A 16,999-nucleotide genomic window follows, 5' to 3' on the forward strand; every position below is an offset into this window, starting at 1 on the left:
TTATCCCCCAGGGCTGGGGACAGGCGGACAATCGGCGCAAGTCGATATCTCTGCATAGTAACGAATGCACCTGGCAGTGAGGCAAGCGAGTGCCTCGAAGGACGCGGAAGCCGCATAAAAAGCGCCAGCCAAACGTTGAGCGAGGCTGTTGTCACTTCGGACGCGCTCTTGTGCACTTGTGCAAATTCCGTTCACGCGACGACACAAACGATGAGAATGGGTGGCCAGGTAAGACTCCTTTCAGCGCTATGTATGACTGTTCTGCCTTTGGAGACACATTTGGGGGTGGATGCGTGTCCAAGAGGCTCTGATGCATACACGAACGCCTGAAGTTTGCTTCCTTAAAACATGTGTCATTCATCCGCAACGTATACAGTCTGGCCCTGGGATGTATATTTATGGCCCCAGATGTGAGTGCCCGCCATATCGTTAATTTTCAGTGCTGCCGCGCTATTGCCGAATACCCATGCACCATAATTCGTGATGATTTAAGCTTTCTCAACTCTGTATTACGCAGGTCAATCAAGAGGTGATTGAGAAAAACGAGAAAAACACATTTTTCTTTAGAACGTTTTTAACGAAAACATTTGCACAACCTACCAATAGTGTGCTTCGACTAACTTTTGCCCATGAGAAGCAGCTTACGCAGATGCAGATTGTATTGTATTTGACGACGTCGTGTCTTCTATGTTAACTAAGAAGCCACAATAGCAAGAATTACGTAACCCAGCTGCACATATGTTCACCTTGAGACAAGCTAGACGTATACACAGAAGTGAGCCGAGCGTGGAAGTAATAACTTTGAACTTTTTGATATGCCAGATACGTCACAGACCATATAAATCTTAAATGATTTTTTAATATTGTTGCCCTTAAAGTCATCACGAGAACGGTGCGTTCTTTGTTGAGAGCACGTATATACGAATGCACTGCTTTTCCACCGCGTACTGTATGGGGTGCCATGGGAATGCATAACGTACACAGTTGCGGTGTTCTAACGGCTGTGTTCCACTACATAGTAGGATGCCCAACTGCATGGCCGTATGCCGACTAATACCTGCAGTTAAGGGAGGTTTTCTTTCCCTCTCTCTCTTCAATCACTGCTGCGACGCCTAATGTTATTGGGGTTTTGTGGAAATAACAGACAGCGACCGAAGGCACGGTGCACTTAAAGCATGCTGCGGTTCCTTTTGGTAATTGTGGTATCAGTGTTAGGAACTGTAAAAGCACCTCCCTAAACGAAGCAACGTGTATATATATTCGGCTACTGACACTGAAAGACCTTGATGATCATTACCCCAAAGCATATACGCATGGGCACCTTCACTTTATAAATTTATGCCAACCAGCCCTCCGGAGCTTTACATGCAGGACCTTTGCATACGATGTAATCTAAAACATGTAAGGGCAGACGGATAATACCGAACGCCCTTGACACGCCATTAATATTGGACTTTTTCCTGCTAACACACATCAGCTCGGCTCGTTGGTGGCAAACAAAGCTCGTTCCGTTATTAGAAGGCTTTCTTGTCACACGCCGAAAACACGACTAAAACACGTGCTATTTGAGGAAGCACGAAGTGAAAATTTTCACAGATTACGTTTTGTAAGCATCCGATAGGGACCAAGGATGTTTTATTTTTCTAGGTTATTCATTGTGACTGATTGCAGTGCTACTTCAATGTTTCTACAACCTCCTGTCTTTTGATGACGCTGAGCTAAAACGTGTATGTTCCTGACTGACTCAACCCCCCCCCCCCCCTCCACGCAAGTATGCACAACAAGATTTGTAAAATGCGCGAAGGCGACATCAACTTCATGCATACCACACAGGCGCTCACGGTTCCAATCAGTGCGCTGCAACATCCGGCTAATATCGGCATATTCACTCTTCTGGTGCCCCGTGAAGCACGTGGACTACTCAACAATGAATGTTCCATTTGTCCGTTTCCTGCTGTATAATTAGCTACATTGTATTGTACTAGACTACCGTTGCCACCTTTGTCGTGTTGAGATTGGCGCCGTTTGAAATCGTGGTTACGTCACGTTAGCATATTGACACGTCGACGGGCGCGTCTTAAAATATTTTTGCCAATATTTTTGCTTTCTTGGTGAATACTATAGCAGAGAGCTACAAAGCGGAGTTTTGAAACTGCGATGAACTGTTTTACTGAGGGCTTCATTGCGAAATGATGTTGCAGACTAATTATGTCCATAAATATTTGGAGTTTCCTAGGGTGTAATATTGCGAATTGCATTCTTAATCAAGGTTAAAATTGCTTCTTCTATGCAAACATTCCTTTGAAGATGTGTAGGAATGCGAATTACGTAAACATTATAGTACTTTTGCGGGTGTGAATATCTTTTACTGCGGCAGAAGAAGCCATGAGCGATATTGTAAATTTCCTGTTCAGTTTTCACTCAGTATGCCCATAGAAGCATAATATTCAACTGACAGGTATACATATAAGAGTGTTCAAAAGAACTCGCATGGTCAGTTTTGTGGCTAGTACACGTCACTGCAGCACGAAGCTTGATCGACAAGTAAGTTTCATGAATCGTCAAAATTTATGCACTTGAGCAAAGAAGAAACCGAACTGGTAGCGTTCATGGGCACTGACTTCTCTTGTTCGGTTGAAGCAGTGCATTAATATATGAACGTGAAATGTCGCTGCCTCATCTCTTCGTCAAATGCGTTCATGTTAGGTGAAGGGGTATTATCACTTATCTTTGAGCTGAAGATGGCAGGTGAAAAAGTCAAGGGGCAAAGTCCCCATGCCTATTTGTCACAGAATTCTCTCGATTTCGCTCAAACGTTTGATGTTCCTTGATACAACACGAGCTAGAGTCGGATAGAAGATAAGCTTATGTCGACATGGTGTATTAAGCTTCTACCATTTACCAAGAGTAAAAATGCTTCATTTTCTGGTAACTGTTTCGTCCATATCCCTCTAAATAGCCTCGCACCTCATTCGACGTTCTGTCCGCATAAAAATTTCAAAGCTACTGCGCACGTGAGTGGGACCGGTTGTCGAACGACGTACTCGAGAACCTGTAAAGGTCCCGTTACTCCAAGCCCGAATAATTCAGGAGACAGAGTTCCTTCATTGCGCTCAGGGGCTACACATAACCAGGGAGCTTTTTTTGTTATTCTGTTTTTTTTTTCTTTTTTTTTCCTTGAACAGGTGAATGTACAAAAACCAAGCACCAAGAGATCACGCCGTCTAAAATTGCTCTGCAGTGACGAGGGATATTCCCTGTGTGATAGAGCTCCCTTTGAAAGATGCGAAAAGCGGTTGGAAAATGCGTTCACGAGCCTTGCTACTGACTAGGGGAGGCTAACTTTTCCCTCGAAAAGTGCAGGGACAAAGTCATCTGATGTATTCTATCGGTTACGGCAAACGAAAGAAAACATGTGTGGAGTGTCTTACCGGCTAAAAGCTGAGACGTAAATTCGATCTCATTGACTACAGGCACTCGCCTGGCTCGTGGTTGCTGCCTGCGTCGGGCCAGCTCTCTCCGGGTACGTGGTGCGCCGCCGTGTCTACGGCGGTGGTGGATACGGCGGTGGTGGATACGGCGGTGGTGGATACGGCGGTGGTGGATATGGTGGTGGTGGATACGGCGGCGGAGGATCTGGCGGCGGAGGATCCGGCGGCAGTGGATATGCCACCACGAGGTACCACTCTGGCGGTGGTGGCTACGGTGGCGCTGGAGGTGACTACGGCAGACAGGGTGGTTACAGGGCCACTACCAGCTACCGAAGCGGAGGAGGCGGCTACGGTGGTGGCGAATACGGGTCCGGAAGCAGCTACAGGTCGTACGGAGGATATGGTGGCGGATCCAGAGGTTACGGTGGTGGTGGGTACGGCGGTGGTGGATACGGCGGTGGCAAGTCCTACACAAGCAGCGTTAGCTATGGAGGCGGAAGATATGGCAGTAGTGGATATGGTAGCGGTGGCTACGGCGGCAGCGGATATGGCGGTGGCGGCTATGGCAGCGGCGCCTATAGCGGTGGTGGATACGGAGGAAGCGGCTACGGCAAAGGTTCTTACAGTGCAGCGAGGTCGTACGGACGCGGAGGCTACGGCGGCGGATACAGCGGTAGTTACGGTGGGGGCTATGGAGGGTCAGGTGGCTACGGAAAGTCGTACTACAAATGGTAAAGAGACTGCATTAGCGCTAGGCAAGCACGCGCAATTTTTTCTATACAAAACTAAAAGCCTACATGGGTGATGTGCGTTTTATCATCCGTCGTTTCTCTAATAGACGCTGTAATATGTTCATGCCAAATCCCACTACATTTCGACATATCATTGCGTTTCTGTGTGATATTTGTGACTGTTTGCGTTCAGATGTACAATAAATTGATTGCAATGCCCGGATTTACTTTTTGTTTACTTGGAAGATACTTACATCATATTATGCGGAGCTGGCTTGATCATTTGATGAAATGATTGCTTGATGAAAAATAATTTTTCTCACTGACACTTTTCATTTATTTATAATTTAGAAGTAACATTAACGAAGACTAATTATCTAATAAGGTGGAATGCAGAAATAATACTGAACCTATTGAGAGCGCGAAACGGCACTAACTACACAAGGGAAAACACGGTGAAGGCGGGAGATGGAAATTCAAGACAATGAGCAAAACGTGAACAAGGTGATAGCAGTAGCCAATGTTACGACAAGTGGACTTGTCTTCTTCAAGGCTACACTAATTACAGAAGAACGATACGCGGACAAGCTCTGACTTTCAACAAACTTGATTGAAAGCACGCATATAAATAAGCGATGATGCACGTAATAACCGAACCATGCGCAAGTAAAGGCACACTCGGCATGAAATGTCAATATCAGCGACTCCCTAAAGAAACCTACCTGTCAAAGTAATTCATCTCTGACTCATGGGGCGAAAGAGACAGACGCGTAACACACGTGTCTCCCTCCTGCCTTGTCACTGAAGTCAGCTTCCATTGTCTCTCGGACTGATTTATCCCCGTACCTCAATAGCACTTACGTTTTTGAAGGCACTGGAGCGCAGCCGTTCCCGCATTTCTTGCAGTTCAAAGCAAGATTCGAAGACGGCTGACCCCTTACGGAAGTCGTATGTTCCTTAACGCGTACATTGATGCATCTTTCTGGCTGGCCAATGTACCGCGCCTTAGGGAACGTATACCGACTGGCAGTGGGCCAGTGCCGTCAGCGCCTTCGCAGAGAGAGGGGAAGTATGCCAACGCTGGCATGATGGCCAGCGTTCAGCTGGCCAGCTCTGGAAGAAGACGACGACGACGAACGCGCGAACAGTGGCACTAGCACGTTCGCTTGGTTACGGCGAGAGCGCCGACGAGCCAGCTGTGGTAGAAGACCACGACGAACGCGCGAGCAGTGGCACGAGTCATTGCTGATGATGTGTAGCTCTTTCTCACACAGATTTGTTGAAGGACACCAAAAATACGCGGAACCCTAGCCACAAAGAGCTGCGCTGTAAAAACTGATCCTTGAAACCGATCATTGAGGGACGCTGCTAGTTGCCACGTAGAATGGAGACGTTTGGCCATTGACGTTATTGTAACATCATCTATCAAGAAAACTGCGCAAGATATTCACAGTTAACTTCAAAGTGGGTAAGCTTGATCAGAAGCAGTGAGTGGCTGACGACACCAGAACCTTTGCAAAGGTCACAGTAAATGATGTCAACTGAATGATGTCAATTTTGGCGCATGCTCTCCACTAAAGACAGATCTAACACAATCGAACTCGTCGACCTCGATGGTGAACCTATCCATAATGATGAATGCGCAACCGTCCTTAATAACTACTTTTTTTCTGTATTTACTGCTACCATTCACGTATCTGACCTGCCCACGCTTACTGCTTCAGTGCAAACTATGCCAGACCTAGACATATACGCGGAGGGCATGTTTAACCTAATCAATAGTCTTAAACCCTCATCTTCCGCTGGCTGTGATGGTATTAGTAGAAAATTTCTGAAGAACACCTCTCATGTATCAGCACAAATACCCTGCGTACTATTCAAACAATAGCTAGAAACGGGGACCGTTCAAGGTGACTGGAAGAAAGCTAATATCTTGCCCATCTTTAAATCAGGTGACCCCTCGAACCTTACCAATTACCGCCCAATCTCCCTTACAAGCATCCCCTCAAAATTACTAGAACACATTATAGCCTCAAGCCTAATGAAATTCCTTGATATTTTCTATCCATTTCAGCATGGTTTCCGAAAACACTTTTCGTGTGATTCCTAACTCGCTGAATTCACCCACGACATTCTGCTTATCATGGACAGGAACCTGCAGATTGACGCCGTTTTCTTAGATTACTCAAAAGCTTTTGACAAGGTGCCTCACAAGCTCTTCCTGCAAAAACTATCTGGACTTGGAATCTGTAATAACTTACTCAGACGGATTGAACAATTCCTATCCGGGTGCACACAATACACTTCCACAAACAATCACCGCTCACCTCTTACCGATGTGACTTCGGGCGTCCCTCAGGGCGCCTGTCTGTCCCATTTATTATTTCTAATCTATGTAAACGACTTACCTACTAGCATACATTGTAAACTACCACTTTTCGCAGACGACTGCGTAGTTTACAACACTGTTAACTCCTCTGACGATGTTCTTTGCCTGCAGCGTGACCTCGATGCCATCTCGTCATGGTGCGAAAAATGGCACATGCCTCTCAACTTATCGAAATGCAAATCTGTGTCTTTTACCTGAAAACGCAGTCCCTTTCAGTCCACTTATCGCATTAGCTCTGGCAACATCAGCGCCACTTCATCTTACAAGTACCTGCGTCTTATTTTGACGTCATCATTCTCTTGGATATCACATATCGAAACAATACGTCGCAAAGCTGCGCGCTCACTCGGGTATCTACAAAGGAATCTAAAGAACGCATCCCCAGAGGTAAAGAAGTTGGCGTACGTGACATTCGTCCATCCACAACTCAAATTTGCTTCTGCTGTCTGGCATCCATTTCAAGATTACCTAGCCGCATCATTGGAATCCGTTCAAGAACAAGCCGCCCGCTTCATCACTTCACATCATTCACGGTACACTAGTGTCACTTCTTTGAAGCAAACAATAGGTCTGTCAACGCTGAAGTCTCGCCGCATCATATCACGTCTTTGCTTGCTGCACTCTTTTTTTTTTACAATTCACGCTCAAGGCACCACCTACTTAAACCACCATTACGAACTTCCTCTCGCATAAGTCACAGCTCTGCAATAGCACGTTTACCCGGCCGCTCATCTGCCATGACCACTTCCTTCTTTCTTGATGCAATCGTTTATTGGAATGCACAAGCCTTCTGTATTTTTGGTGTGCGCTATCTTTATACTTTATGGCAGTTATAAGTTCGGATGAGAATCAGTGGGCATATTTAGAGCGTTTATGTCTGCACTCGGGAATATATTTGCGCATACTATATTCGCAAATAGCATGCGCCACTATGCTGTGGACAGTACAGAGTGTAGGTGAGGACAGGCAGCTACATGGAAAGTTCTATGCTTACTGGAAGAAGTTCCGGCAGAGCACGCTCATTCACATGGGCTACGCCGACTATCGACGTTTTAGCCGAAAACTCGTCAACTGCACCAGACTCGACTATCCCATCGGGTTCCACTCGACAAACGCTCCGTTTCAAGACCAAGTTCAAGTCCGTGAGTGAAGTTTTCGTCATTCCACGCGACTTTGAAAATTCGAAGCGGCGGAAGCCCCGTTAGGCCTCGATAGGCTTAGCGCGTGGGCGACCGCCTCACCACCTAATAACCAGATCGCTTCTGCCGAGCGTACGAGATGGCTACGTCAGAGGACATGGACCTCCAAATAACACCCCCGCATCCGGTTAACAACGCGGACGAAAACGGGGACACAAGAGTACTTTCCGAAGCGAGGACTAGCAAAAGCCAAGAGATCGCCGCCCACAACCAGGCGATGGACGGCTGGCAGTTAGTTCTATCGCGGCGACAGCGAGAGGCTGTCAAGCGCAACGACAGGGAAACGGCTCCCAACAAGAACAACATAAACGGTCAGCCATCAGCAGGCGGCGCGAAAGGAGATGGGCAAATCGGTCGTCGCAACATGCGCCCGTGGAAGGGGAAGCCTCTGCCACCATTACCGAAGAATGACATCAAGATAATACTGAAGCCACACAAAGGACTAATGCTCAAGGAATATCTGAGAACAGAAATACCGCAAGCGATTATTCGGGCTACCGGGACGATAATCACAGGAAACGGACCGAACCAGCGAAAAATCACTGGAGAAGATTTCATACTGCGAATTCGAGAGGGAACGAATATCATCATCGTCTCCACACCTTCACTGGAAGTGGCGGACGTCATTCGTCGAGTCACGAGCATGGAGCTGCGAGGCAAGCAACACCCCTTCAACGTGTACGTAGCGGATCCAGATGATAGCTACAAAGGGGTGGTGCACGGATTCCCAGCACACACCGAATCAGCAGATCTCCAGCGACACCTGCGCGTCAGGACCCAAGGAGTCACCATCGAAAGGGCCCGAATGCTTGGAAGCTCCAATACCGCTCTCCTCACCTTCTCGGGAGGCACGCGCCCCAAATGCGTGTACTACATGGGAGTAGAGATGCGGTGCACGGAGTACAGGCCAACAATCCAAATGTGCCTGGAGTGCATGCAAGAGGGACACCGCTCGGACGTTTGTCCGAACCCCAAGAACATATGCCGTGGCTGCGGACTCGAAAATCCACCCCCGCAAGGACACGAATGTGAAGTGCGCCATGTGCAGGGCGGCGGAGCACGAGACGCGTCGGTGCCCGAACAAACTGATTGCCGCCAAGCGCGTGAAGACGACTCGCCAGTCTCGATCGCGGGAGCGGTCGGGACAGAACACCAAAAAGGCACCGGGGCGCTGGTTCGAGTCCATGGAAGAGGAGGACTTCTACCGGCACCGATCGCGATCCAGATCTCCACACGGAAGCAGAGCGAAGAGCAATACCCCGTCGAGGGACCCCTCCAGCTCCAGGGCTTCACAGCGGTCAAATTCGCCACTGCCTAAAAAACAGCAGGTGAGCTGGGCGAGGGTTGTTTCTCCCACTGCTCCAAAACAGAATACTGGTGAAAATGATAAACGCATTCAAAAATTGGAAAAGGAAAATGCGCGACTAAGAGAACAGCTCTCAGGAGAAGAACGCAAACGACAATCACTTGAGAAACAAGTGTCAGAGTTAGAGGCGCGCTTCAATAGCACAATACCACAGCCGGAAATGCCGCGTCAATCTGAACAAATAGCCAAAGCGAAAGCGGCGGCAGATATAAACTCCGTCTCCGCGCAGTCTCCGACAACCCAAATCTCAAAAAACGCGCAGATAACGGCAGCGCAGATCCAGACAATGATCGCGGAAAACTTGAAAATATTTATGCATGAAATGATGGCATTAATTACCCAAAGGTTAACGGAATTTCAACAACAGTGCACGAAGGACTTCGAGAAACACAAGGGGTTCGTGGCGGAACAGCTTAGGGCAGTCTCGAAGGCTGTTCCCACCAAAAAACGCGCAATTGCGATAGGAGCGAGTTCGGCAAAAACTAAAATAAGCCACTGCGTAACAGAATCCGACGGCTCGGACACGGAAACGTCACGGGCTTAAAATAAGAGTGGGCAACATGGCTAATCACGCTAAGAAATCGCAACGAATACAAAATTCAGACCAATTAGAGATATGGCAATGGAACTGCCGCTCCTTCTCCAGGAAAGCGGCAGTGTTCCACCAGTTTATCAAAAACTCCGGAATCGCTCCGGACGTGATATGTCTGCAGGAGGTGGGGGCCAAGCCGGCCAAATTGCAGGGATGCTACACTCTGAGCGATCCTCAAAATTCGAAGGTCGCCACGCTGGTGAGCAAGTCGATAAACGCTCAATTATTAACACTTCCGCCAACTGAGGGAGAGACTAATTCCATAGTTATCAATGTGATGCCAAAGAAACGAAGTAAGGCACACACACTAATCACAAATCTGTACAGTCCTCCCAAAAGCAAAGGGAACGACCTACCCCACATTCTCTCAGCAACAAAAGATTTAGCGGGCACCAGGGATAAGGCGGTGATAGTGGGTGACTTTAATGCACCCCACATACTATGGGGATACGCGAAAACGTCGCCCAAAGGGTTCCTACTCGAGCGCACCGCAACGGCCTTGGGCTTACGGGCAATCAATCAGATCGGCAAACCGACGCGCACGGGTAACAGCGTCAGTAGAGACACGGCGCCCGACCGTGCCTTTACAATAAACATCAGAGACGCACAATGGGTTTCCTTTGATGAAAATTTGGGAAGCGATCACGACATAATCCGAGTAGCGCTCTCCACGCCCAACATACGGAGAACAATAGGAAAGACTAAATTAACTGACTGGCCTCGTTATAGAAAACTCCAGAGAGCTCTGGAGGAGTCGGATACAGCCCCGACCAACATGCGAGAATGGACCGAATTCCTTCGACGAGCACACGGGGACACCACTAAAGCCATTGAGCGTACAGCGGAGGTGCCGGTGATAGACTCTCACCTGGTCAGCCTATGGGAAGAGAGGCGGAAACTGGCCAAGAGGTGGAAAAGGCAACGTCTAAACAAACACCTGAGACAACGCATCGCTTTCTTGGCAGAGCAAGCCCAAGGCCATGCCAACGAGCTCGCTAAAAACGAGTGGGCGACGTTCTGTGGAACCCTGTCAGGAACTCTGGGAACGAGCAGTACGTGGCGAATACTACGAAGCATGCTAGACCCGATGAGTACGCGTACTGAGAACAACAAGAAGCTCCAAATTATAGCAGACAACTTCGAGGGTACAGACCAAGATCTCCTTCATGCGCTTCAGAAAAAGTACATAGGACCCTCACCTGCTACGGCATCGTCGTCCACGAGGAGACAATACGCGGGGGAGGCGAACCCTAAATTAGACGAAGATATAACGTACGCGGAAGTGTATGAGGCGGCACAATCCGCAGTTAAAAACTCGGCACCGGGCCCAGACTCGATCACAAATGCAATGATTCGAAACATGGATTCGGTAGCCCTAGCGAAAATCACAAAGGTATTTAATAGCGAGTGCTGGGCCAAGGGAGACTTGCCCCAAGAGTGGAAATTGGCTAAAATAATCATGATCCCCAAACCAAAAAAGAATCCCTCGATTGATACACTACGGCCGGTGTCGCTCACGTCCTGCCTAGGTAAGCTCTATGAAAGGGTTATCCATAGCAGATTGCAGCGATACCTGGAAGAGCGGAGCTGGTTCCCGGACTCCATGATAGGATTTCGCACGGGTTTATCTTGCCAGGACGCGTTCCTCCTACTTAGAGATGAAATTCTAACTAATATACCGTACGGCGACGAGAGACTAGTCCTAGCACTAGACCTTAAAGGAGCATTTGACAACGTCTCTCACGCCGCAATATTGGAAGAACTCGAACTCGCGGGTTGTGGTGAGCGCACATACAATTACTTAAGAGCGTTTCTTTCCAACCGCGAGGCGAGCATCAGTATTGGCCAAATCACTTCGGATTTATTTAAAATGCCTGACAAAGGAACACCTCAAGGAGCTATATTATCTCCTCTTCTCTTCAACATTGCGATGTGTCGACTCGCGCGCGATCTGGATCGGATACCCGACCTAGGTTACACGCTCTACGCAGACGACATCGCGCTGTGGACGAGCAGAGGTTCACTAGGGAATAAGGAATATACGCTCCAAAGTGCAGTATTAGCGGTGGAGAAATTTTCTAGGTGGAGTGGCCTGAAGTGCGCACCCGAAAAATCTGAGGTTATCCGGATACACGCGAAAGGCTACAAATCCAGAGGATCGATTAACATCGTGGTTGAGGGCCAATCAGTCCGAGAGGTACCCACGATGCGAGTCCTGGGTTTGTGGCTTCAGAGCGACGGGAGAGCACTACAGACACTCAAGACCCTCAAATCCACAGCCAACAACATAGCCCAAATGATACGTCGCGTGACGTATCGAAAAGCGGGAATGCGAGAAGACGATATCCTAAGGCTCGTACAGGCCTTAGTGGTTAGTCGAATAACCTATGGCTTACCGTACCAAATCCTGAACAGGGAGGAGGAAAAGCAGGCTGACACAATAATTCGAACCGCTTTCAAAGCTGCTCTGGGCCTGCCTAAATGTACTTCAACGGAGCGCATGTTAGCTTTGGGAGTGCACAATACTTTCGACGAACTGAGGCAAGCCACCCTGATGCGACAGAGGGAGCGCCTCAGCTTCACAAAAACTGGTAGGGCAATATTGGCTAGACTCAATATCCCAGCATACCCCATTTATCTCACAGAGCAGGCCGTACCTCTCCCTCCTTCGATGAGATCCAAAATTACAGTAGCCCCAATTCCAAAGAATATGCATCCAGAGTACAACAAAGAAAGGCGCAAAGCACGTGCACAACACATTCAATCAGCCTACTCTAACAACCATAGGTACAACACGTACTACACGGACGCAGCTCTGTATGCAGACACGACCGGGCAGCGCTACCAAAGGAGGTACGCCCTGGCAGTCGTGAACGCTGTCAGCCAACAGCAAATTACCGCGTCGGCCACGGCGGGATCACCAGCCTCGGCTGAAATATTAGCAGTGGCGATCGCACTCGCTCACGCGGAGCGTTCGCAAAGGGACTCGGTCGTGGTCACGGACTCCCAGGAGACATGTCGCATGTTTCTCAAGGGGCACGTGACTGCGGCTAGCCTCGCGATAATCCTGAAATCCTTCAACCACCATCATCGCCTACTCTGGTGCCCGGGCCACGCGGGGGTACAGGGGAACGAAAAGGCTAACGCGTTAGCTCGAGGGTTCACTAACCGAGCGATGGCGTCCTCTTCTAACCCCAACCACCCGCACTACCCATCACAAAATTCCACCAATTTAAATGCCAAAGACATCCTTGCTCATCAGCGTGGAGTCCGAAGAAAATACCCGCCGCCTCACCCACAACTTAACGGGGAAGAGGCCGCCGATTGGCGTAAAATACAGACCGGGGTGTTCCCCCATTTAAAATTGCTAAACGCCATGTATCCCACTCGTTATAGGGCCAACTGTCCTTGGTGCGGTGGCATACCTACCCTAATGCACATAACCTGGGAGTGCACTAAGCACCCTCATAGGCCAAACACCAGTAGGACAATGGAGCAGTGGGAGGCACAGCTCGCCCGCTCCGATCTGGCAGGACAAAAGTCCTTAATTAGCCAGGTCAGGCAGGCGGCAGAGGCCAGTGGGGCCCTGGACTGAGAGGCTCCGACCACCCCTCCTTCAAATCTTTAGAATCACAATAAAGTTTCTCTCTCTCTCTCTACGCTTACTGGTGATCATGCGCGGAATATGAAACATTATACAACCGACGAGTTCAGGACTGGAGAGGATACTGTGACAGAGTATGAATAATAATAATATTAATAATAATAATAATAATAATAATAATAATAATAATAATAATAATAATAATTAATTAATCAGTCCATTTTTATTAGCTGTGCCCTGAATACTGACGCACACAGCAACAATATAAAGGAAGATAAAAATATAGAACAACTACGACCAAGTTACGGTATCAAAAATTGAATAGTAAAGAAGATCAGGATAAACAGGTTCATAAAGAAATAAACAAGTAACACAAGATTACGGCCATGGCCGCCGCATTCTGATGGGGGCGCAATGCGAAAACACCCGTGTACTTAGATTTAGGTGCACGTTAAAGAACCCCAGGTGGTCGAAATTTCCGGAGTCCTCCACTACGGCGTGCCTCATAATCAGAAAGTGGTTTTGGCACGTAAAACCCCATAATTTAATTTTTAAACAAAATTACACACATTATTCATTACAAACATAAGCCCCGTTTACATGAATGCGACAGTGGCGCATCCCATTTCCAAGCACATTTGGGAAAAGCGATGCGACGCCGTTTACATGTAGCGCATTAACTCTCGCGAGAACGGAGCGCCACATGTTCTCGTATAAGGGAAGTGCAGCCGACTTCCGGTGTAACTGGTTTCCGGTAGTGGGCCGAGTGCACGTTGGTGGCTGAGTGCCGACAACTAGACAGTTTTAGTTTAGCGTAGGCAACTTATAGCGTACGCTATACGCTATAGTGTGGCGCACGCTAAGCAGCGCACGTTTTTTACAGTTTTAGTTGGCCAGCGAGATCTTCGGGTCTCAGAGGTCATACGCCGTCATTGCGGTTATTTCCCGACTCTAGCGATAGGCAGCGCTGACATCTCGAATGCTTCTTTCGTTAGGCTTCGGCTCGTTCGAAACGAGAAGCGATCTCGAAAACACCACAAGGTTGTTTATAATACTCTATCGTCGAAGCGGCATGAGACTAAGCGAAAGCCGTTTACACACTCATTTGCTGCGAACGTAGTGCATTTAACAAAAGCAACGCCAAACATTCGAAGCGGGCAGCCAGGACCGCCGCCATGTTGGTGGCTAATTCCTTCACATAATTCCTAATGCGACGATCCTGCGTTTACATGCTCCGCAAGAGTCGACTCCCGCCCGTAAATCTACCCTCGCCTGGCGCATTAATGCGATGCGCCTTCCTAGCGCATTACCGGTGTTTACATGAATGCGATGGGCTAGAAATGCGATGCGATGCGCCACTGTCGCATTCATGTAAACGCGGCTATATACGGAAGCAGACAGAAACCATGAGAAGACAAGAGAGGATCGCAGCTAGAAAGAAGGCTCAAGTGAAAGTGCGAAGCTCGGAACATTACGTTTTGAAATATATCAAGATGGAGTAAATAACTGTCTTGACTTTTCATTCCCTAGAAAGGCGAGTGTCTGGTGAAAGAGGCAGGAGGTGTGGAAGGGTCAGTATTTCCTGGTAAGTCTTCTGGCGGAATCCACAGTGAAACAGATGCTAGTACATCCGTGCGTGTAATAATTCCGTGAATTCTTTTTCGACAAATATAGAACATCGGTACGACAACGTAGAACATTTTCTTCGTAGCGACGGAATTGCACGATAATTATTCAAACTTGAAAAGTTGTTGGCGCGCGAGATCAGAAAACGATGTGTACATTGTTAGATACGGGACCTTTTCCTGGGCCTCCTTCGAGTTCCCCAGACCACATCGAATCGCGTCACAGCTAATTAAGGAGCGCAGAAGCACATCTACCCCGTTCCCGAGGCGCGGCACGTGCAAACGAGTTGGCGTCCCCCACCTCGTGCGCCGCAGGTGGAGCTATTCACTGCTCGACTCTTCCCGAAAGTGTAGCGAGAGCCTGGCACTGTTCCAGGTAACGTGGGTCCCGAGGCAAGACGGCTGTAATGCCCCGTGAAGCCCTGACAGCAATCCCACTCGCCCCCCCCCCCCCCCCGGCCGCCTTGGTGGCGGTAGTTGCAGACCGGGAAGGCAATACCTCAGAGAGAAGTAAGTCCTCGGACAATTGGGGCCCAAGGAGCCACCCTCTCCGCCGGGTGTGACACAATCGCACGGGCGCCTACCATTGACCGAAAATGACGACACCTAAGCGGGCTCGCCGACTGGCCGAACGAGACGAGCATTCCTTCATTGATCTCTTTCGAGCTTCTTGCCACGGGCGGCAGCGTCCGAGTTGCTGGCGGCCCGTAATGACTCTATGACTGTTAATTTCTTGGTCGGCTCACTGTAAATAATGTAAATAAACCTCCAGTTTTCATCCCAAAGTCCTCCTCAACTCTTACAACATGTACTGATGAACTTTTTCTGCAAACGCTTCATTAAAATACCATTTTAATGGCTTGTGCCATTTCACACCATTGATGTACTACATTGACGTGATGGGATGCAGATAGATGTTAACGATATCAGAAAGGGAAGTGGGGCGCTCAAGTTTCTTGTAGTGTCTGCAGACAGAACCGAGCGCGCGCTACGTGGTTGGAGTGGGCGGAGGACCTTAACGTAGAATAAAAAGCACACCGAGATCTCTTATTTTGTTAACTCTGGACAACAGTATACGATCAGCCGAATAAGGGAAGACTATATCATGGGTTTTACGCCAATATGAAATAATTCTGGTTTTAGATGAATTTAGATTGAGTCCGTTTAATTGGCACCAATCAAGGCATTAGCTGCCATCTGGGCAGCACAACAATTATGGCCTCAGGCTTTCGCAGACGAGATCTCGTCTGCGAAAGCCTGAATCGATTCTCGTTTGACGAAAATCGATTCTCGTCAAAGAGTACCAAGCTGGAAGTCCTATTAGAAGAGCGCGGCTGGTGGGCAGTGCTGTCAGGTGACGGTTTGTATATAGAAGAAAAATGGAGTGGCGGAAAAATCAGCGACTGCTTGGACTTCACCTCCACAGGATTCTAGTCGACGAATACGAACTTTAGGTTTGTTGGAGCGCATATGAAAGCGTCCCCAAAAGTCCACCGGCTGGTTAGAGGCGCTCTTCTCTAATTTCGCAATGTGAGACTAGCGATCCCGCCTACACCGGCGATTGCAGAGGGATCGAATTCTCCTATCCATTTCTTAAGCTCAGGAATTTTGACTTTTCTGTCGGCACGCCTCTTTACGTTTTAGAGCAGTTCAAGTTCTGCAGAGAACCAATGGGATATTTTACATCGTTTGGGCTTGTACTGGGATGTAGCCATGCATGCATACCATTCAGAACAACCTCGGTGAACCGATAGACCTGTTCGTCGACCTCGCATATACTATATTGTCACGAGAGACCAATAAGCTTTCAAATTTACAAAAATGAGAAAGCTCAACTTAGTTAACAGATTTGGAAGCGAAGTGGTGAAATTTACAGACCTCTTTTGAACCGTTAAGGCATAAGGCCGACAAAGACGCGGATGCATTTGGCGGAGGGGGAGGGGGAGGAGAAGGAAATTGTCAGAATGCGACGTAGTTATAGTTGTATAACAACAATTATCAATCAATCAATCAATTTTTATATATAGTGCTCAAGCACAGCTATGGTGTCTTCGTACTGATG

General features: G+C 48.3%; 1 protein-coding gene across 1 annotated transcript; it reads left to right on the forward strand.

The window, feature by feature from the left end:
- The first annotated feature begins 76 nt into the window (after positions 1 to 76).
- LOC135901049 (uncharacterized) lies at positions 77 to 4,385 on the forward strand. The gene is made up of 2 exons (XM_065430688.1): positions 77 to 228; positions 3,474 to 4,385. The coding sequence occupies exons 1-2, from the start codon at positions 211 to 213 to the stop codon at positions 4,164 to 4,166; spliced, it is 711 nt and encodes a 236-aa protein (XP_065286760.1). The 5' UTR covers positions 77 to 210; the 3' UTR covers positions 4,167 to 4,385.
- Positions 4,386 to 16,999: the final 12,614 nt, after the last annotated feature.

Source organism: Dermacentor albipictus, chromosome 1, assembly GCF_038994185.2.
Source record: "Dermacentor albipictus isolate Rhodes 1998 colony chromosome 1, USDA_Dalb.pri_finalv2, whole genome shotgun sequence".
In the NCBI taxonomy this organism is placed as follows: domain Eukaryota; kingdom Metazoa; phylum Arthropoda; class Arachnida; order Ixodida; family Ixodidae; genus Dermacentor; species Dermacentor albipictus.